This window comes from Aythya marila (genome assembly GCF_965140915.1).
Source record: "Aythya marila genome assembly, chromosome: 21".
Lineage (NCBI taxonomy): Eukaryota > Metazoa > Chordata > Aves > Anseriformes > Anatidae > Aythya > Aythya marila.
In genome coordinates, this window is record NC_139062.1 from 3,966,856 (window position 1) to 3,983,915 (window position 17,060).

Genomic DNA, 17,060 nt, shown 5'->3' on the forward strand with positions numbered 1-17,060 from the left:
AATTTGGGGCACAGCTATAAGCCACAGAGCAGCAGATACCTCACATGGGAAGCGTTGTGCAATCAATCAGTAACACAGACTGTTGCTCAATCAGTTCTGAATATAGCCATGGGCCAGCACCACTCCTTGCTCCAGGGCCCCGGCTGCTTCTAGCTCTGTAAAATGGTCAAAGTTTTAATCTGAGTAAAGTTCATTCACAGCTGTGAATGCACGGCGACTTACACAGCACTACTATTGTCAGACTGCCCATTTTTTTCCATAAAGACTTGAATTTTCTCTATTTGGGCAAGCCCTGGGAAAGCTCCAGCCATGCCCAGCATTAGTCCCACCTACCTTACAGCGTGGCCTCATCTGGAGAAAAATCAGTCGGTAATCTCACGATTAGGTAACATTTGTAATCTCACACAGCTGAAGCACCACAGCCTGTAAGGTCAACAGAATTTATGGGAAACAAGTCCCACACGCTATTTTTTCCACAGATCATAGCAATAAGCTGGGGGAACTGAACATAATGGATAACAGTGAACAGGTTTGCTCAGACTGATTAAAGGTTTACATTTCTATATGTATAAAATGATAGGAAGAGATATTCATTTACGTATCAGTAGAAGAGATTTGTCTTCTGACACATGCCTTGGCCAGTCTTTACGCCAGACACACAAGAAACCTGAAGACTGACCTTGCAACAGCCCCTCACCCAAATCTTTCAAAGGCACCGAGAGGCCCGTCACAACATGCTTGAACAACATCTCGGTAAAGAAACGGAACTTTATTTTGTAGAAGTTGGAGAAAATATTAAAAAAAAAAAAGAACAAACAAAAAACACAAGCAAGGGAGGAGCTGTAAATAAATTAACACAGTATCTTCAACCAACAAACCGTCCCCTCCCTGGCCCTGACACAATGCTCCTGGGACAAACACTCCCAGGACAGGAGCAGGCCGTGGGCTGTGCTATGGCAGAGGCTGGCTGGAGGCCAGCACGAGGCCAGCACGTGCCAGGCACCCTCCTGTGGACGGTGAGGGCCGTCCTCGCTGGAGGCCGGGCTGCTGAGCTCAGGTGCCCCTCGGCACCAGGAGTCTGCGGAATTGAGATATCCCCAGGAGGCAAAAAGCATGCAGCCGCCACGCACCCTGGTGATGATGATGACCCCTGACCACCAGGGAGGAATAAAACGTGAAGAGGAACCATCCATTGCCACCAAACAAATGAGTCTGCACGCCGTCGTCCGTATTCAAGTGAAAAATGGGAGCCAGGTCAGAGCTCCCTGGGAGGCCTCACACCTCAGGACTGAAACCCGTGCCCAGGACAGTCCCATCCAGCAGCTACTAAAGTTTCCCTATCCCCCTATTTGTTGACCCCAGAACTCACAACAACATCTTTGCCCTGTCAGACAGAAAAGCAAAACCCCAAACAGTTTTAAAATTTATGGTGGAAGGAGAGGAGAAGGAGGGAAGAAATCCAGGAGGCTGGAGCGCAGCCAAACAGCATCTTCCAGAAGATCCTGAGCGAAGTTCAGGACCACCGCAGCTGGGATCTGCACGCCCAGGACTGGGACATCTTCATTTTCCTCGGCCACTCCAGCGGTGCTTCTCCCCAGCCTTTAGCTCCCTCTGTGGGACTCTGGGGTGATCCTGCACCTGCATGACATGAAGCACAGTTAAAATCCCGAACCGTCCCCTTCTTCCTGCACCAGGGTGCACAGGTTTGCTCTGGGGCAGGACAAGAGGCCTGCTGCAGCCTGAGCTGCAAGGGGCATCGCCCTGCAGAAGCTGAAAACAGGCATGGGGGAAAACAGGATCAGCATCAAACTTCTCCAGCTCATGCCCAACAGGGAAGGCTTCAGACCTCTTCCCAGACAGCTGATGCTGCAGGGAGCGCTGCGCTCCTACACTTCATGCCAAGACTGAAGGGGACCTGCCAGGAGCAGCCACGCATTTCTGCAGCCCACCGCAGACCCTTCCTCTCCCATTATCCCATCCCTGCTTCTATTTAGGCTGTGATCAGCTGCAGCGTTAGAAACTACAGACACTTCTAGGAACCTCTCAGTTGGCTGTTTTTACTTCCCTGGCCTTGCCTGCATGAAGGCTTCTGTCAGAGATTTTCCACTTGTATCAGCACAGGTGCTGTTGCCAATAGCTGATCTTCACAAACCAGCATGCTTCCCTGAACCCCGAGGAGCAGGGAATGTTATTCTGTCAAGCTGCACATTGTTCCAAAAGCATTTCTCAGCACTCTGCTGTTATGGAAAAAGGGAAATTGAGAACAAGGAGTCTTTTTTGATTTTGTTTGCTTTGCTTTCCCCTGCTCCTTCAGCCAAGTTGGTGACATTACTACCATCTCTTCAGGGGTGGCTCTAAAAAAATGAATGCAGCACCATTCTAAGTCTTGTAACATTTAAGATTTACTATCCTGCCTTTCTGCAAGAACAGTTTTTAATATAGCTCCTCTTTCAAAGCCACATGGGGTTAACATGAGGTTGAGCTACCAAGGTTGCTACTTAGCTGTTAGAAGTTTTAAAAGAAAAAAACTTCTGAAAGCAGGCAAAACTTCTTGAAGTCATCTATACCAGAGATAAAAGATGCTTGCATCTAGCCTTCAAAGGCTCTGGGGATGCTAAAGAACTGAGCCCCTCTCCAGCCCCATGAAATGGGCTAACGAGCCCTCGAGGACTCCACCTTCCCAAGCCTACACAGCTCTTGTTCAAGAGGGCTCAAATGTATTCATGTCTTAATGAAGTTATTTCCTGAAGTGAAGACTTGGCATTACGAGGACTCACCTCTGCCTAGTCCCATGAGGTCACTGTACCATGCAGTTTGTTCTGCGTGTTGTTAAGGTGACTAAAATTAAAGTAGTATGAGCAGGTTTGGAACAGCTGGGTGCCTGGAGCAGTGGGAGCCTGGCAGCTGCCGTCCCTCCCCAAGGAATTCCTGAGCCTTCTGCTCTTTCTGAAAAACCTTGTTATACAGATTAAAAAGAATTGTTTATTGATTTTTAAAAAATCTGCCTGATTTTTTTTTTTTTCCTCTCAGGCTTTGTGGTCTGGGAGGACCAAACCAGAAATATGTGAGAGCTGACCAAAGACCTACAGTACATCCCCTCAAGCCTCCTCTCCAGGCTGCAGCTGTTCCAAACTTGCTCTTACCAGTTTAATTACTACCTTTAGCTACACAAGAGTGCTATCAGAATCTGCCTCAGGCAGAAGCCCACACAGAGCCCCGGCCCCAAATGCTTCTGTTTGGATTTTATCCGAAACTCCTGCATGTTCTTCAGTTATCACTCATTAGGTCAAGCCCAAGGAATCAAGACACTTGCACAGACGAAATCAAGTGCATCATCCAGTGTCAAACCTTGTACCTCAAGCCACAAAGAACCGATGCCAAGGTTGGGCTCCTGCAGATTTCTTACATAAACCTGCATGAGTCACCAAGCCCCAGTCCCCTGTTGCTATAAATGGCAGCAGGGATTGGATTATGATACCAGGAACACTTCGGGCACTAAATGCATCTGAACTGCGCAGTACTGAAGACATGCACATGTCATCCCTGCAGTCAGACAGGGAACCCACACAACAGGAGCAGACTCCTACCCCGCAGGGGAGCCCTTCCACCCCAACTGCAGCTCCCCAGTTCTTGCACTGGGTCCCAAAGTGGTGTAAATGCAGCTTACCCAGAGAGATGAGGTCAGTGCAGAGCCGTGGGCAGCGCAGGCTCAGGTGCTGGAAAGCAGAGGTTTTGTCCGCTCGGGGTCTGGCACATCCTCGCTCCCAGCAGGGTCTGGGCGCTGCCGGGTGCTGCTCGACCTTGTTGAAGGCCAACCCGAGTCATCATAGCGGCAACAGCACAGAGAGGAGAGCAGCCGAGCCCGGACCACGCGCGTACAGAGGACGAACATAATGCAGTTGGCACCTCCTTGGAACGTGTTCCCGATCCCCTGCACGGGGGCAAGAAAGGAATTAATCAGTGCTGTTTGTACCAACACTCCCCCCCATCCAAAACAGCAAACATCAGGTGAGACCAGCTGTAGTGCTGTCAGCAACTTCCACCTAAGCGAGGGAAACAGAGGAAAAAATAGTTTCACACCCCAAAACAGCACCGGCTGCTGTTGTGCCGGTCCTACAGCCTGGTCTGGGTGTGGAGCAGGCTGCCCCTGCTCCAGGACAGGCACCCAGCTTCTCCTACAAGCAGCGTGCCTGTGGCAAACTCCCACTGCAATTATTCTCAGTGTCCGCTAGATGATGCTGGAACTGCGCTGCTGAGCATCCCAGGGAGCATCGCGCATGTGTTGTGCCAGCCTGAGCTGCATCCTGGCACAGAAAGTGATGTCGAGAGCAACCAGGCTTTATCTCCCTTCCAGACCTTCCTCCTAACACGCTGCCTGGCCAATACTTACGTGCAGGACAACCAGGACTGAGTTTTGCACTGCAGGGGAGTTGCAGAGCGTCAGAATGAATCGCACAGTGCTCCAGATGCGGAGGATGATGAAGATGACAGGGATGAGAATCAGCTTTTTATCTGCTATGGAAGTCCGGGGCTGAAGCGGTGTTCTTGAGAGAATGGGGCGATACTCTGAGAGCGCTGCATGCTTCCGTGGAGATGGAGGAAAGACAAAAATGTGAACAAAAAAGACAAAAATGTGAACAAAAAGGCTACACACTCAGGACATTGAGCTCTGGGGATTCTTTCCAAAGCCAACCCAGTTTTTGCATCCTGTGGGCAGTTGATGGACACAGTTACACAGCACTGGTCTTGAGCCACATACTGCCCTTGTTAATGCAAACATTCCTGCTAAAGCCAAGGAGTTGCAAATAAAGGAGATCCAGCCCTTCTTAGAGCTTTATTATACCCTACATTGCTGGGTCAGACAAACAAATCAGTGCTTCAGGAACCTGCTCTCCTGGTGCCTGCTTGGGCACTTTTATGATCCAGCAATCCCTGTGCAGGACCTGGTGCTTGATTTCTGACCATATACTGTTAGCAACGGTCTTCCATAGGTTTAACAAGGCAGCAAGCCTCTCTAACATTACAGGTAGTAAAATGTTTCTGGGATCTATGCCCTGGATAAGGGCAGTTGGAGGTACAAGGCCCCGAGATCTTTCCATGCTGGAAGCTGCTGGATGGATGCAGCATCCTGGATGGGGGAGAGCAGGGCACCACAACCCATGGAGCACCTGCGGGGACACATGATCATGAATACCAGCATGGCAACGTAGGTGAAGAGATTAAATCTCAGGACAGCTCACCTGCTGAAAACTATTTCTCCTGCCACCAGGGCTACCGAGCACGCACAGCTTTCATGCAGTGTTCTCCTGGGCTCCAGTAATCCCAGGTGTGACTCCTCAGCTCTCCTTCAGAAAGATTGATATGCCCACTACATGCCTCCCCCACAGCAGATACTTCCACAGTCTCAAACCATGCCAGAACCAACCCTGCAAAACCCAAAAGTACAGCCCAAACCCAGCCTTGGCCGGCCGTTGCTCTTCCTTGGAAGCGTGGAGCCCCTAGAGGAGGGCTTCTCCAGCCCAGAAAGCCCCACGTGCTGCTGCTCCGACCCCGCTACGAGCATCGAGTGGCTCTCAGCAGGACGGGAGAGCAGAGCAGCCACGTGTCCCTGGCAGAGCAGCAGGGGGATCAGCTTTCCAGGCAGTCACGTTGTTGTCTTCAACAGCTGCTGGAACATTGAGTCCTGTCTGCCTTGTGTCTGTAGTGGTGACAGGCACGAGCAAAGCCTTACAAGCTTCCCTTCCCTGGGTCCCTTGGGACCAGTACGGACTGTGCTGTTCTGCCAGCTTGTCTGGGGAATCCTGCCCTCACCAGAGTTGTGTTTATCCATGACTACTGCCATAGCTTCACCACAGCAAGCAGGTGTGCATGGCAACACATTCCAGAAGGACACTTCTCCGTATTTCTTTTTCTAATGCAACTAATTAGGTGTTGCTCTTTCTGCCAATGTCATAATTTAGATTTCATTTCTATTATGCAAGTATTGTCCAATATGTCTGGATTCTTTGTGCTCACAATAAACAGCAGCAAAGAACCCTCTGAGGCCTGCAAGTACAAAGAGGGACTCAGAAGCAAGCTGTCATTAGCAATCCTAAAATGACTGTGGTTAGGTAAGTCAGTCCAGAGGCCAAATTCAGGCTTGGTATAAGTGGAAATGTATGGATGACTGATAAAAGCTGAATTTCGTCCTTCACACACTGTCTCAATTCCTACTGCAGGACTCACATTTCATCTCGTAACCCCTTAAGTTTTCAAGAGGCTTTTACATTCTTCTGGTGCTAAGTCATTGTGCAATGATGCTACGGGCTCCTGACTCAGCAGTACTGCTTCTCCCAGCAGTTGGACATATTTCAGCAGTTTATGAAGCAATTCCTGCCTGTGTAGCTGCTAATACATAGTGAAATCTTCAGAGTGGGAGGATACAATCCCACAGCAAGCCTGTAATGTGATCTGAAAGCAGCAAAGTACTCACCGCTCTGTTAATGTGCTTCTTGATGAGGATGTAGAGCACTGGCAAAGTCACATAGGCCAGGATCTCCCAAACTTTCCCCGTTAGCAGCATCCATAAGACCCGATCCTCTGCATCAAAGTTGACCCAGCACCAGCCCACAGAAACATTGGAGGCATCGTAGCCAATCTTCTTCAGAGCAACAGCCGCAACCGTAATGCAAAGGGGGACTCCCCAGCTGAGGAAAGAACAAGAGCAGCAAGGTTAAGCTAAGAACACACTCAATTTAGTCCCCCCAATACCCTGGGAGAAATGGGTGACAGACGAAGGGATCTTTCATTGCACAGGATGCCAATTCCTACTGCAGGATGCCAGCACTCCTGCACCAGGCCTAAGGGATGTGGCTGTGACAGGCAGGCCTCTGACAGCACCCGGTGGGAAACACAAACCCACACAGTCCCCGCTTCAATTCCCTGGGATCCACTCTAAGAATCTGGGATCTCAGTCCTGGAGGACACACAAAGGATGGGCAGGTGATGATGTGCCAACCTGAGCACCAGAACTGGGACCTGTCCTGCACATCTAGCAGGTGAGGTCCAGGATTTGGCAGGCCACAGCACAGTACAACGTGCCCATCTTGCAGGAGCCAGCCATTCGAGAACAAGCTGGCACATTCATGGCTTTCAAAACACAAGCAACCAAACCCCACACTGATTCCTACGTGACGCTTTGCACAGGTGACACAAAGAAATCCACGATTTCATTGCATCATTTGTGTTTTTGTAGTTGACGGTGGTGCTAGTAGTAGTGGTGGGGTTATTTTGTTGTTTTGATGGAGGTGTAGTCAATATTTTGGGAGCAAGAATCATTTCTGAAGGACCAAGGGAAAGTTTCTTCCCAAGGAAAAGCACTGGCGGTAACAGCATTAAAGCTGGGGAAGCAAAGAGGAGCCCGTTTCACATCATTTGGAGCTGTGTTTTGACGTCAGCTTCTGTCCCGCCAGCAGAGGCAGATATAGGGAAGCACCTAGCAGAAAAATAACTGCGGTGACACACATGGACTAAGTCACTCAGCAGCTCGGGCTGCCCACAAAAAGCCGTGAGCAAGAATCAAAAGATTCCCCCAGCCCAGATGTAAAAACACCCAGCCCCTTCCCGTCAGCTGTGAATACCCAGGACTTCACAGAGCTGCCCCGGCCCACGATGTACAGCTCACACATCACCCCGTGGCTGAAACACTGGAGCTAAATCACATCACCTGCCCTTCCCACATTCACCCTCAGAAAACGTTTCTGAGGAAGCTTACAAGGGACGGTTCCTCAAAAAATGGCAAATGCCTCAGAGAGCTGAGATTGAGCTTTCAGCATGAACACGCTGCTCTCTGCAGACGCAAAGAAAAAGCCACTGCTGTACTGGTCTCAGCATCTTCCTGGTTCATACTTGTATTGCTGGTGGCCTGGAGGAGCTATAGAGAACATGGACAGGATCATGCTCCTAACATCACCTATATACACACAAAATAAGTGTAAATAGAAAGGTATAAGATATTCGGAGTCAACTGGTGGTGGTGTTTAAGGACAGCTCTGCTGCAGGGAATCCTCCTTGTGCTGTTATCAGAGCCTTCTGAACACACACCAGGCACCAACACCACCATGAAAATTCCCTCTACACCTCTCAAAACCTTCTCATTCTGGTAAAAATGGTGAAGTGGCCCAAGAACAAGGACTCTAGGCTCAGAGGTTCACATTTCAATATCTGGAAGAACTGACCACTGCGGTACGGATAAGCACTCAAGAGAACTGGCCCTTCCTTAAAGAAACCATATTAAAGGACATAAGCACAAATGAGTCCAGCACCAGGACAAAGGAAATGTATTAAGAAACTAATTTGCCTAAATAATGATCTCCACAGTGACCTGAAACTGAAAGAGAATGATACGAGGAGATCAAACTGGGTCAAATTACTAGTTATAAATATAAAAGAACAGTGTGAGGACATACAGACACATAAGGAGAGGCTACAGTATGAAGTAACAGCTCACCAGCAAGGGACCGAAAAAAAGAAGCCTTCAAGTACCTAACCAACAAAAGAAAGATTGGGGAAAAAAACTGCCACGCATCAGGAGCCTAATTTAAGCTTCAATTTTCACAGAAAGAGTGTATTGCGATCAGAAGGTTATCACAACTAACATTAAGCACAAAGGATCACAAACCCGAAGTGAAATTGGAAAGAATCTAGAAAATAATCAGACATTTCAAGGAAATTCATCAGTTCCAGCTTATTTGAAAATGTTTTAGAAAAGGGGAAAAGGAGAACTGAGATTCATGATTAAATTATTTTTAAGAAACCCTACAGAACAGATTACCAAGGACTGGAAAATACCAATGCTTCATACTTATCTAGAAGAGCCAGAAAATAATACATTACACACACCCAAAGCAAGTTTGAAGACTGGACTAAAAAGGATCCAAGATAGCATGAAGAGGCAGAAATTTTCCTTTGAGCCCCACGGTGTAATTATGTAGGTTGGGCCTCTCAGATCTAAATGCCATCAGTGCAGGAGATAAAAGGAGGCAATCCCATCCCTCAGGCAGATACAACTGTACTTATTTCCCTAATAGAGCACCCAGCAATCTATTAATACAAATTTATCCAATCCAGCACATCACTCCAGATCAACACAAGCGCTGCATTTATATGAGGTAAGGCAAGGACTCACGCTGGGCTGGTTTTCTTGTCCTCAGTGTGCCTGAGGTCGGATTGCTTACCACCACGTTTTGATTTACTCTGGACAGGTGCTTCCTCCCCCACTGGCTCCTGCAAGCAGGGAAGATTTGCAGTTGTTGGGCTGCACAGGTCGGACAAGCAGCCATCCTCCAGCAACCTGCAGGTGCTTCCTGATGGGAACTGGAATTTTTACTCTTCAAGAGAAATACCAGGCTTCTGGGGATCCAAGCCAACTTGAGGAAAGAGCTTCGAGCACATCCTGTAGCGCAACCCCAGACCAAATATACGACCAGTTTAATTTCTGCATTTTCTTACCCAAACATTAACTGAGTCTGTAGTATGCTAGTACCAAGCCACTGGTACTATACAAAGACTTCTCCCAGAGAATTTAAGAGCCGAGGCAGCAGCAACCAGGTAGCGTCCCTTGGCTTGGCCTGACCACCTACAGCTTTTTCTGAATGAGGAGACAAAGCCACAGCAAAATCTAAGAGCTCCCTGCACCTCATAGGGAAGGCTTAGGGACTTCAACTGTCCTGTTCTGAAGTGTATTACTGGCACTGACACAGTCGTGACAGCACAGATGTATGATACAATAAATTATACATGGAAGGGTCTCAAGTGTTCCATATAGGTATCTATATGCTTACAAGCATCTGCACAGCCCTTTCATGAAATGCAAACACTTCAGAGGTCGACAGCAACCACTATCGAAGACAAAGCAAGAAGCAATCCCAAGGTGGGATCTGGCCCACTCCTTGCCCTGATTTTGGATCAGCTGCTCTCGGAGCAAAGAAGCCATTGCCCAACCAAACGATGCCTGACATTCAGAAACCCAGAACAAGTGAGGTAGCCTGGAAACACTCCCAATGCCAGAACTTGCAGCTTACAAGTACTACAAATATTTTCAAAGCTAACTGCAAGCTTGTTTTCAAATCTCCTCTGAGCTCAACACACGTTTAAAAACAAACCAGGGCCCGCAGTTGCCCAGTCTAGCTCTAAAAGAGGTGCATGTGTTACCGTGACTCAACTTGGTGAGGAACAAACCCGTTCATCAGGTTTCATCCCCTGCAACGTCCTGATTTCCCTAAAAACAAAATTCCAGGTAGTAGCTTCCAACACACACTCAGCCAGCTCTGCTCAGTTAAGGAACAGAGTCTCTGGTTATGCTCAATGTTAAACGAGCACGCCTTGCTACAAACACGTGCCCTGGATGAGCAACTGCTTGAGAGGGCTGGAAAACTTGTGCATGACCAACCCCGTCCTGCCTTCCATCCCTGCCAGACGCCCGTCTCAGCACAGCTCTTCACATGGCGTGACCATGTCAGCAACCTGTCAAGTGATAAAAGGAAAAAAAAGAAGTCCCATGTTCTTGCCTAGACAAAAATGTGTAAACTTATTTCTAAATCCTTAGAGACTCACCTATTATTTTCCCTCTTTTATTTTGCCCCCAGCTGCTCTTCTTCACCCACCCCCCGCAGCTAGTGCACACGCTAGGATCTTTCCATACGAGTTGCAAAAATGCCTGTGTGTGTAGCACAAGATTTTTCTGGCCAAAAGCAAGGCAGACACCCAGAAGGGCTTTGAAGCACTGAAAAGTATGGGGGGAGCCCCTGCCGAGCACAACATCCAGAATTTGTGCTTCTGATGGAGCTGTCAGGTAGTGACAGCAATGCAGGAAGGAGGATGTGTCAGGAGGGGCTGGGCGGAGGACAGGTCCTCACTTGTTTTCCCTGCTTTGCAGACAGGTTGTAAAGCAAGAAGACTCTTTGAACACAGAATGGGAGTCACCACTTATCAAGCAGAACCTGGAAATAGGACTTAGATGAAAGCTATCTACGTTGCCCTTTAAACAGGGCAAGCGGAGCTGAGCAACACCTAGAGCAGAAGATGGCATTTGATTTTGACTGCAGAGCCCTGAAAATAAACCTAGCAAATTCACCCGGAGGAAGTTGAGTTTGAACACTCCCTTCCTCTCTCGCAGCGCCACGGTGCTCTTGGGATTTGACTGCTGTGAAGGAGCGCACAGGTCAGGGCCAGCAGCAGCTCGCTGAGCCTCCCCGAGCTGCCTTCTGCACCCTGTACCCGACGAGGCTGAGCAGCATTAAACCAGGCGGAGATGTTTAAGTACAGACCGAGCTCACACTGCGAGCAATTAGCAGACAGGGAAATTACAAGCGGGGCAGGTTTGCAGCAGCTCTTTGATGCAGCCTGATGCAAACAGCACGCCCATGAAGAAGTCAGGCTCCTTGTTTCTGTTCCCTCAGCCCCGTGCAGGTCTTCAGCAGCAATTCCTCTTCTCCACAAGTCACCCAGTGCAACATCATCCTCAATTGAAAGGAAAAAAAGAAGAGAACAAGCTGCCTCCTGTCTCATCGCATCTCACTTCATCTCCTGCACCCCGTGTTGGTGTGGCTGGCCACGTGTGTGCAGGCACCTCGGGCTTGCTCGCAGGCAGACCTGAGCATCAAGCAGCAATTACAAGAGGTGGGGCAGGATTCCTGTCCTCCCTGATTCCCTCTTAACCTTAATGTCTGTCACTGCCCCATCTTTACTTAGCCCTAACTCAATCATCTCCCAAGTCACCCTGTTGACAATAAGAGGTGATAAATATTTCACTGAGAAACAGAACAAATAAAACCCATTCCTTTGCTTGCCCTGACACTTTTTTTTTTTTTTTTTTTTAAAGAAATCTTTCCTTGTATAATTTAGTGCAAAAGCCCGGCAGCCCAGAGCACTAAGGGATCACTGTTTTGCTCGGCGTGGAGGTAAGCACATGATCACACAAGCTCAAATTGCATAATGAAGGCTTTTACTGAACATGATGTGGAAAATCAGCTCACTAACCAGCAGCAACCAAGACACTGAGCTACACTGTGGGCTGCTTTGTCTGGCTTTCAATCAAACATGCCAAAACAACCTTCAGAGCGCTTTTCTCGCAGCCTCCTCGCTTGCGGTCTGGGTTCCCCTAGGAGCGCTGGGTTACAGCAACCTGCTAGGGGAAGGGGGAGGACAAACAGAGCCCGCAGACACGGGAAATCCGGGAAACGGATCCCAAACGCGGGAGCTTGGGCAGCAGCAGGCAGGGAGTGCAAACACAAGTTTTCGGTTATTACTGCTAGGGTGTCAGAGCAGGCTGTGGAGGGGGAGAAGCCAGGATTTTAAGCCACTGGCACATTATCTTTGCAACTTAAGCAACCCGTTTTTAACTTTTCCACATCTCTACTTCTTCCCATGGGTGCAGCAGGGGGGGAAACAAGCAGGGCTGGTTAGTCCCAAAGCAGAAAAACCCCTGGTCAGAAGGAACTCGAGAAGGGCACAGCATCCCCAAGGAGCATGTGGGTGCCGTGAGCGCAGCGTGCCGCACACGGGGCACCCACGGGCTCCACGTCTCACCGGGGCGTCCGGCAGCACCCACCTCACCGCGTGGAAGCAGCAGAGCAAGCCGGCCCCCGTGGGCGAGCCCCTCACGATGGTGAGGTAGAGGTAGAGGGCAATGGCCATGGTCCAGAAGAAGGAGCTGGTGTTGGAGAAGGTGGACAGGGCGCCCTGCAGCACGCAGTCCCACGACGTCCCGTCGAAGTCCCGCAGCACCCCGTAGAAGTAGGAGAGGGCTGAGAGGAGGTCGGCCAAGGAGAGGTAGAGCAGGAGCTGCCTGGGACGCGTCCGAAGCTCCGGCCACAGGGCATGGGTGCAGAGCAGGAGGCTGGAGCCCAGGCAGGACAGCAGGCAGGAGACCAGCACCACCGCCCGCTCCGCCGCGTACAGCTCCGTCGGGGGCAGCGGCCGGGGCATCGCGGGGAGCCCAAGCGAGCACCCAGCCGGCAAAAGGTCGGAGGGGAAGGGAAAGGATGGGAAAAGAAGGGAAGGGAAGGGCCGGGAGCGGCGGAGCGCCCTCCGCAGCCCCGCTGCCGCCGCCCCGCCCCGGACACCCCGGCGGCGCCCCCCCAGCCCGCAGCCGGCTCTGCTCGCAGGGAGAGGCGCACAGCTGCCGGCAGGGAAGGGGAAGGGCCGGCTCGGTGCCCTTGGGTTTATTCTCTCTCTATTTTTTTTTATTTTAAACTCTCGTCCCGAAGCCATGCTTGCTTCCTCTCCTCCGCAAGCAGAGCGCGCAGCTCGCCCGCAGCCCAGGCAGAGCCCCCCAAACTCAGCGGGACCCCCCCCGACCCCTTTTGCTTTCCTTCTCTTTACCTTTTCCTCGCTCCACAACACCCCCAGCTCACACCGTACCTCGTGGACCTGCAAGGCAGACACCCCTAAGCAGGCACAAACCGGGGTTCACTACCACGTTAAGCACATTTCGTATTTCTGTCATAAATAAACTTGGTTCACTTTGCTGGTACTCAGTTTCCAGTGGAGTTCGTTGTTGGTTCAGGTGTCCCGTTCCCTAAAACAGCTTAATCCTTCTTGTTCACCCTAAAACAGCTTAATCCTTCCCCCAGCAGGAGCAACAGAGGATCCCAGCTGAGCTCACAGATTTTAGCAAGGTTTATCTAACCCACAAAAGCAGGTGCCTTATCCCCCACCTCGCCTTATCCTAGGAGCCTGAAGCCATCCAACATACCCCAGAAAACCTATTCCTAACAGAAACATCTTCTGTTTGCGCAGTGCTTTTTGCCACGGTGCTGTTTCAGTTTTACGTCCCCATCTTCCAAATAGGGAAGGGGTTCCTCAACATTTCAAATCATGTATTTTTGCTACCTTATACTAAAAAACCACCATTTTACAACCATGTTTTTCAGGATAACCAGTACTTCACTCTATTTTTTCTGCTATTACCATTTTACTACAAACCATCTCGCAGCTGCTTTTCCTCTGCTGTCCAAACCCATCCCTTCTGCCCCAGATTTACATCCAAGTACAAGCCACACCAGTGCTTTCCAAGACGTGGATGGAACTTCAACACAGTTTAAAATTGTATTTGCTAATTCTCCTGCACCATACGGGCTTGGCATACTTCTTGGTCACCTTGATGGATCAGTCATTTGCTGTGTTAAAAGTCACTGTTTTGAAACATTCTCCTACGTACCTTTTTGACCTTTAACACTCAGTTAACTTCCATCAAGCAGGCTTCTACATTTAGAAGTGCATTTAGCAGAAGTTTATTGTGGAGCCTGATGCCCTCTGTATGTTCTTTATAGGAAAAGGAAGCTGCAGCAACTTGTGTTTCCCCTGCACACAATCTGACACTAATATAGCTCTAACTAATCATTATTCCAGGCCTGCTTTAGCTACCATCTGACCTCCCCAAAAAAACAATTATCTTTTTTTTTTTTTTTCTTTGGTCAAGGCTGCATTCCCACAGCTTGCTCTTATGTTTTTGGCTTCTTCCTTGTTCCTTAGTTTCCCTTCCCCCACTTTTATAGCACAAAAGAAAGGAGACAGGCTCACCCACCTAGCACAAACATCCAGAAAAACCACTTCATCTCCAGTCCCGGATCCTGAAAGTTGCTTTTTGGGAGGGAGGGAGTGTGTGTGTGTGTGTGACTGATGTAGCTCTACAATACAGCTTAATTCTGAAGCCTTGCAAGACAATTTATTTCCACAGCTTATGGCCTGACTTAAACTCTTTTAGAATTGGATAGCAGAGAATACCTGACTTGCAACCACAAGTTTGTAGAGCTGCAAATTTTGGTGTTGTCCAGTTTTACAGAGATATATTTTGCCCTTGGCAATCAGAAATTAATAGGACAGGCACGGGATCTCTTCCTGCTTCCTGAAAATAGGGACACGGTTAATCTGCACACACAAGTCATCATTCAGCAGCAAGGCATGCAGAGATAATGCTCCAAAACTGAGTAATAAAAGGCAGATAACTTCAAGATTTTCACTACCTTCTATTTTTTGACTTCTCCGTGTGCAAGGCATCCATCCACCGCCAGCATCTCTCTGGCATTCCTGTAATTTTGGTGTCATTACCTTTAATCGCAGGGCAGCGGTGCAGCTGTCTGCCTGTCAGTCCCAGGGAATCCGCAGCTGTCCAGGGAACAGAAAGATTTGCAAACTGCCTAAAAATACATGACAATTCAAAGGAAGCGTTGTGCATAGCTCAGAGCAGGGAGAAGTCAAAGTCACAGGGTGGTGAAGTAACCTGCTACTTGGTGGAAGGACACAATTTCTTCTTTTTTTAGCTACTTAGAAAGCTTTCTGACACACAGGCTGCCCCCTGCATCTTACAAAACATCAGTTGAGCTGTAATGACAAATTCACTTCCACTAACCAAGATGTAGCGTACTGACTTTGCAAAAAAAAGGCTTCAATAAGATTTTGGTTTGTTTTTTTAGCTTCGCCTTTGCAGCTGGCCAGGAAGTTGGGCACAGTCCTCTATTAAGTGGGAACCTGGTTTATGCCTCAGGGTTTTTAAGTGATTACTAGGGGCTGAGACCCCCCACAGCCCTTCTTGCATGTCACAGCCATGATGCTGGCATAGTACTTCGTAACTCTCAATTTTGTGCCAGAGCAGGGAGACAGCTTTTGGCAGAAACAGGGAGGTGTCACGGAAAAGGTACCTGCACGCAAGTCCTGCTCCCACTCCTTCCTGCTCCTCTGGTGGGTTCAGAAGCCAGCTCTGGGTTCACCAAGGGGAGAGAAGAGTCTGAATCGCTCCACAACCATTTGGACACTTCCACATCACAGTTTCAGCACGGCAGGAGACTGACACCAGGAACAGCTGTGCGTTTCCACCACCCAGCCAACAAAATCCAAACTCCCTTCCCCACCTTTGCGTTCATTACAACAGAGTGCTGGCTGCTGACACCCAGGCAGCCTCGGCACCCACAAGAGGTCACTGCTGGTCCAGGCAGAGAAATTTTCCTATTGCCACTGCCCTGATCTGACAGATGCTCCCCATGGCTGCAGCTCTGGGGTTCCAGCCCACCACCTGCACCCCAAAACCAGCCCTGCAGCTGGGATAGGAGGTAGCAAGGAGGAGGATGCACACAACTGCTGAAACAGGGTACACCTCTAACCCACCCACATCGTGCTGTACCGGGTCTAACCAGCAACCCAATGGCTTTCCTTGAGAGATGCTTAGTAATTTCTAGCACTTTTCCACTTACATTAAAAATGCGTAGTCAGGCTGCGGAGACCGCACAAGAATTTGAGCCAACAACCCACAAAAAAAAAAAGCCACCAGCAGCAAGGAGAATGTGATGCAGACAGAATGTAATGAGTTACACTGCTGGAATCCAGCCAGCACAATCAATGAATTATGTTCCCAGTGTTGGGGTAGTTTTTTTTCATTTCAAATTTAAATTAGGAGATTAATATGGGATGTTCCTTCATGCTGTGGTTGCACAGATTAAAATAAAGGTATTAATATTATACATTCACAGTTGAACACTGTGCTGCAAACAATACTACATTTAAGATCTGGTCTAAGAAAAACGTAGGGACTGCATCTCTTACAGTTAGTAACAGGAAAATAGGCCAAATCATTGTATTTTGGGGGTGCAGCTTTTACACTGTACTTTGCAACAGAAAGCTCTGCCTACATCCTGCAGTTTTAACACAGATGAGACAGGAACATAAAGGCTAATAATGAGACCCCTTAAGCAGGAGAAATCATGAAGTTTGCTGGCTTCTCTGGTTACTGAGCCAGAAACCTCAGGTTTTCACACAAGTCATTTGAAACAGATGAAGTGCAAAACAGCAGAGACAATTCTCCTTACTGGAAAGGATGTATCAGAGCCCAAGAGATTAATTCTTTCATTGATATGAGGGCACTTAACCTCTAATGTCCAGAATCCAAAGATCACCCTGAAAATGTGTAGTAAAACACCATGCCATACTCCTCACCCTCCCTCAGTGAGTACAGGCAAAATGTCTGCATTTAAACAATTCACAGATTCTCTCTTCACGTGCTGACTGCTCAGGTCCCAGCAGACTTG

The 17,060-nt window shown here is 48.9% G+C and overlaps 1 protein-coding gene across 2 annotated transcripts; it reads right to left on the minus strand.

Annotated features, from left to right (window-relative positions):
• Positions 1–750: 750 nt before the first annotated feature.
• GPR157 (G protein-coupled receptor 157) lies at positions 751–13,082 on the minus strand. 2 transcript variants are annotated; one of them, XM_082777186.1, is made up of 5 exons: positions 12,590–13,082; positions 6,473–6,686; positions 4,391–4,582; positions 3,668–3,931; positions 751–1,638 (listed from the first exon to the last, which is right to left on the minus strand). In XM_082777186.1, exons 1-4 carry the CDS (start codon positions 12,964–12,966, stop codon positions 3,710–3,712), a joined length of 1,005 nt encoding a protein of 334 aa, XP_082633312.1. In that variant the 5' UTR covers positions 12,967–13,082; the 3' UTR covers positions 751–1,638; positions 3,668–3,709. The 2 variants fall into 2 exon arrangements, with proteins under 2 accessions (XP_082633312.1, XP_082633313.1); XM_082777187.1 differs by lacking the exon at positions 4,391–4,582.
• Between the last annotated feature and the right edge of the window lie 3,978 nt (positions 13,083–17,060).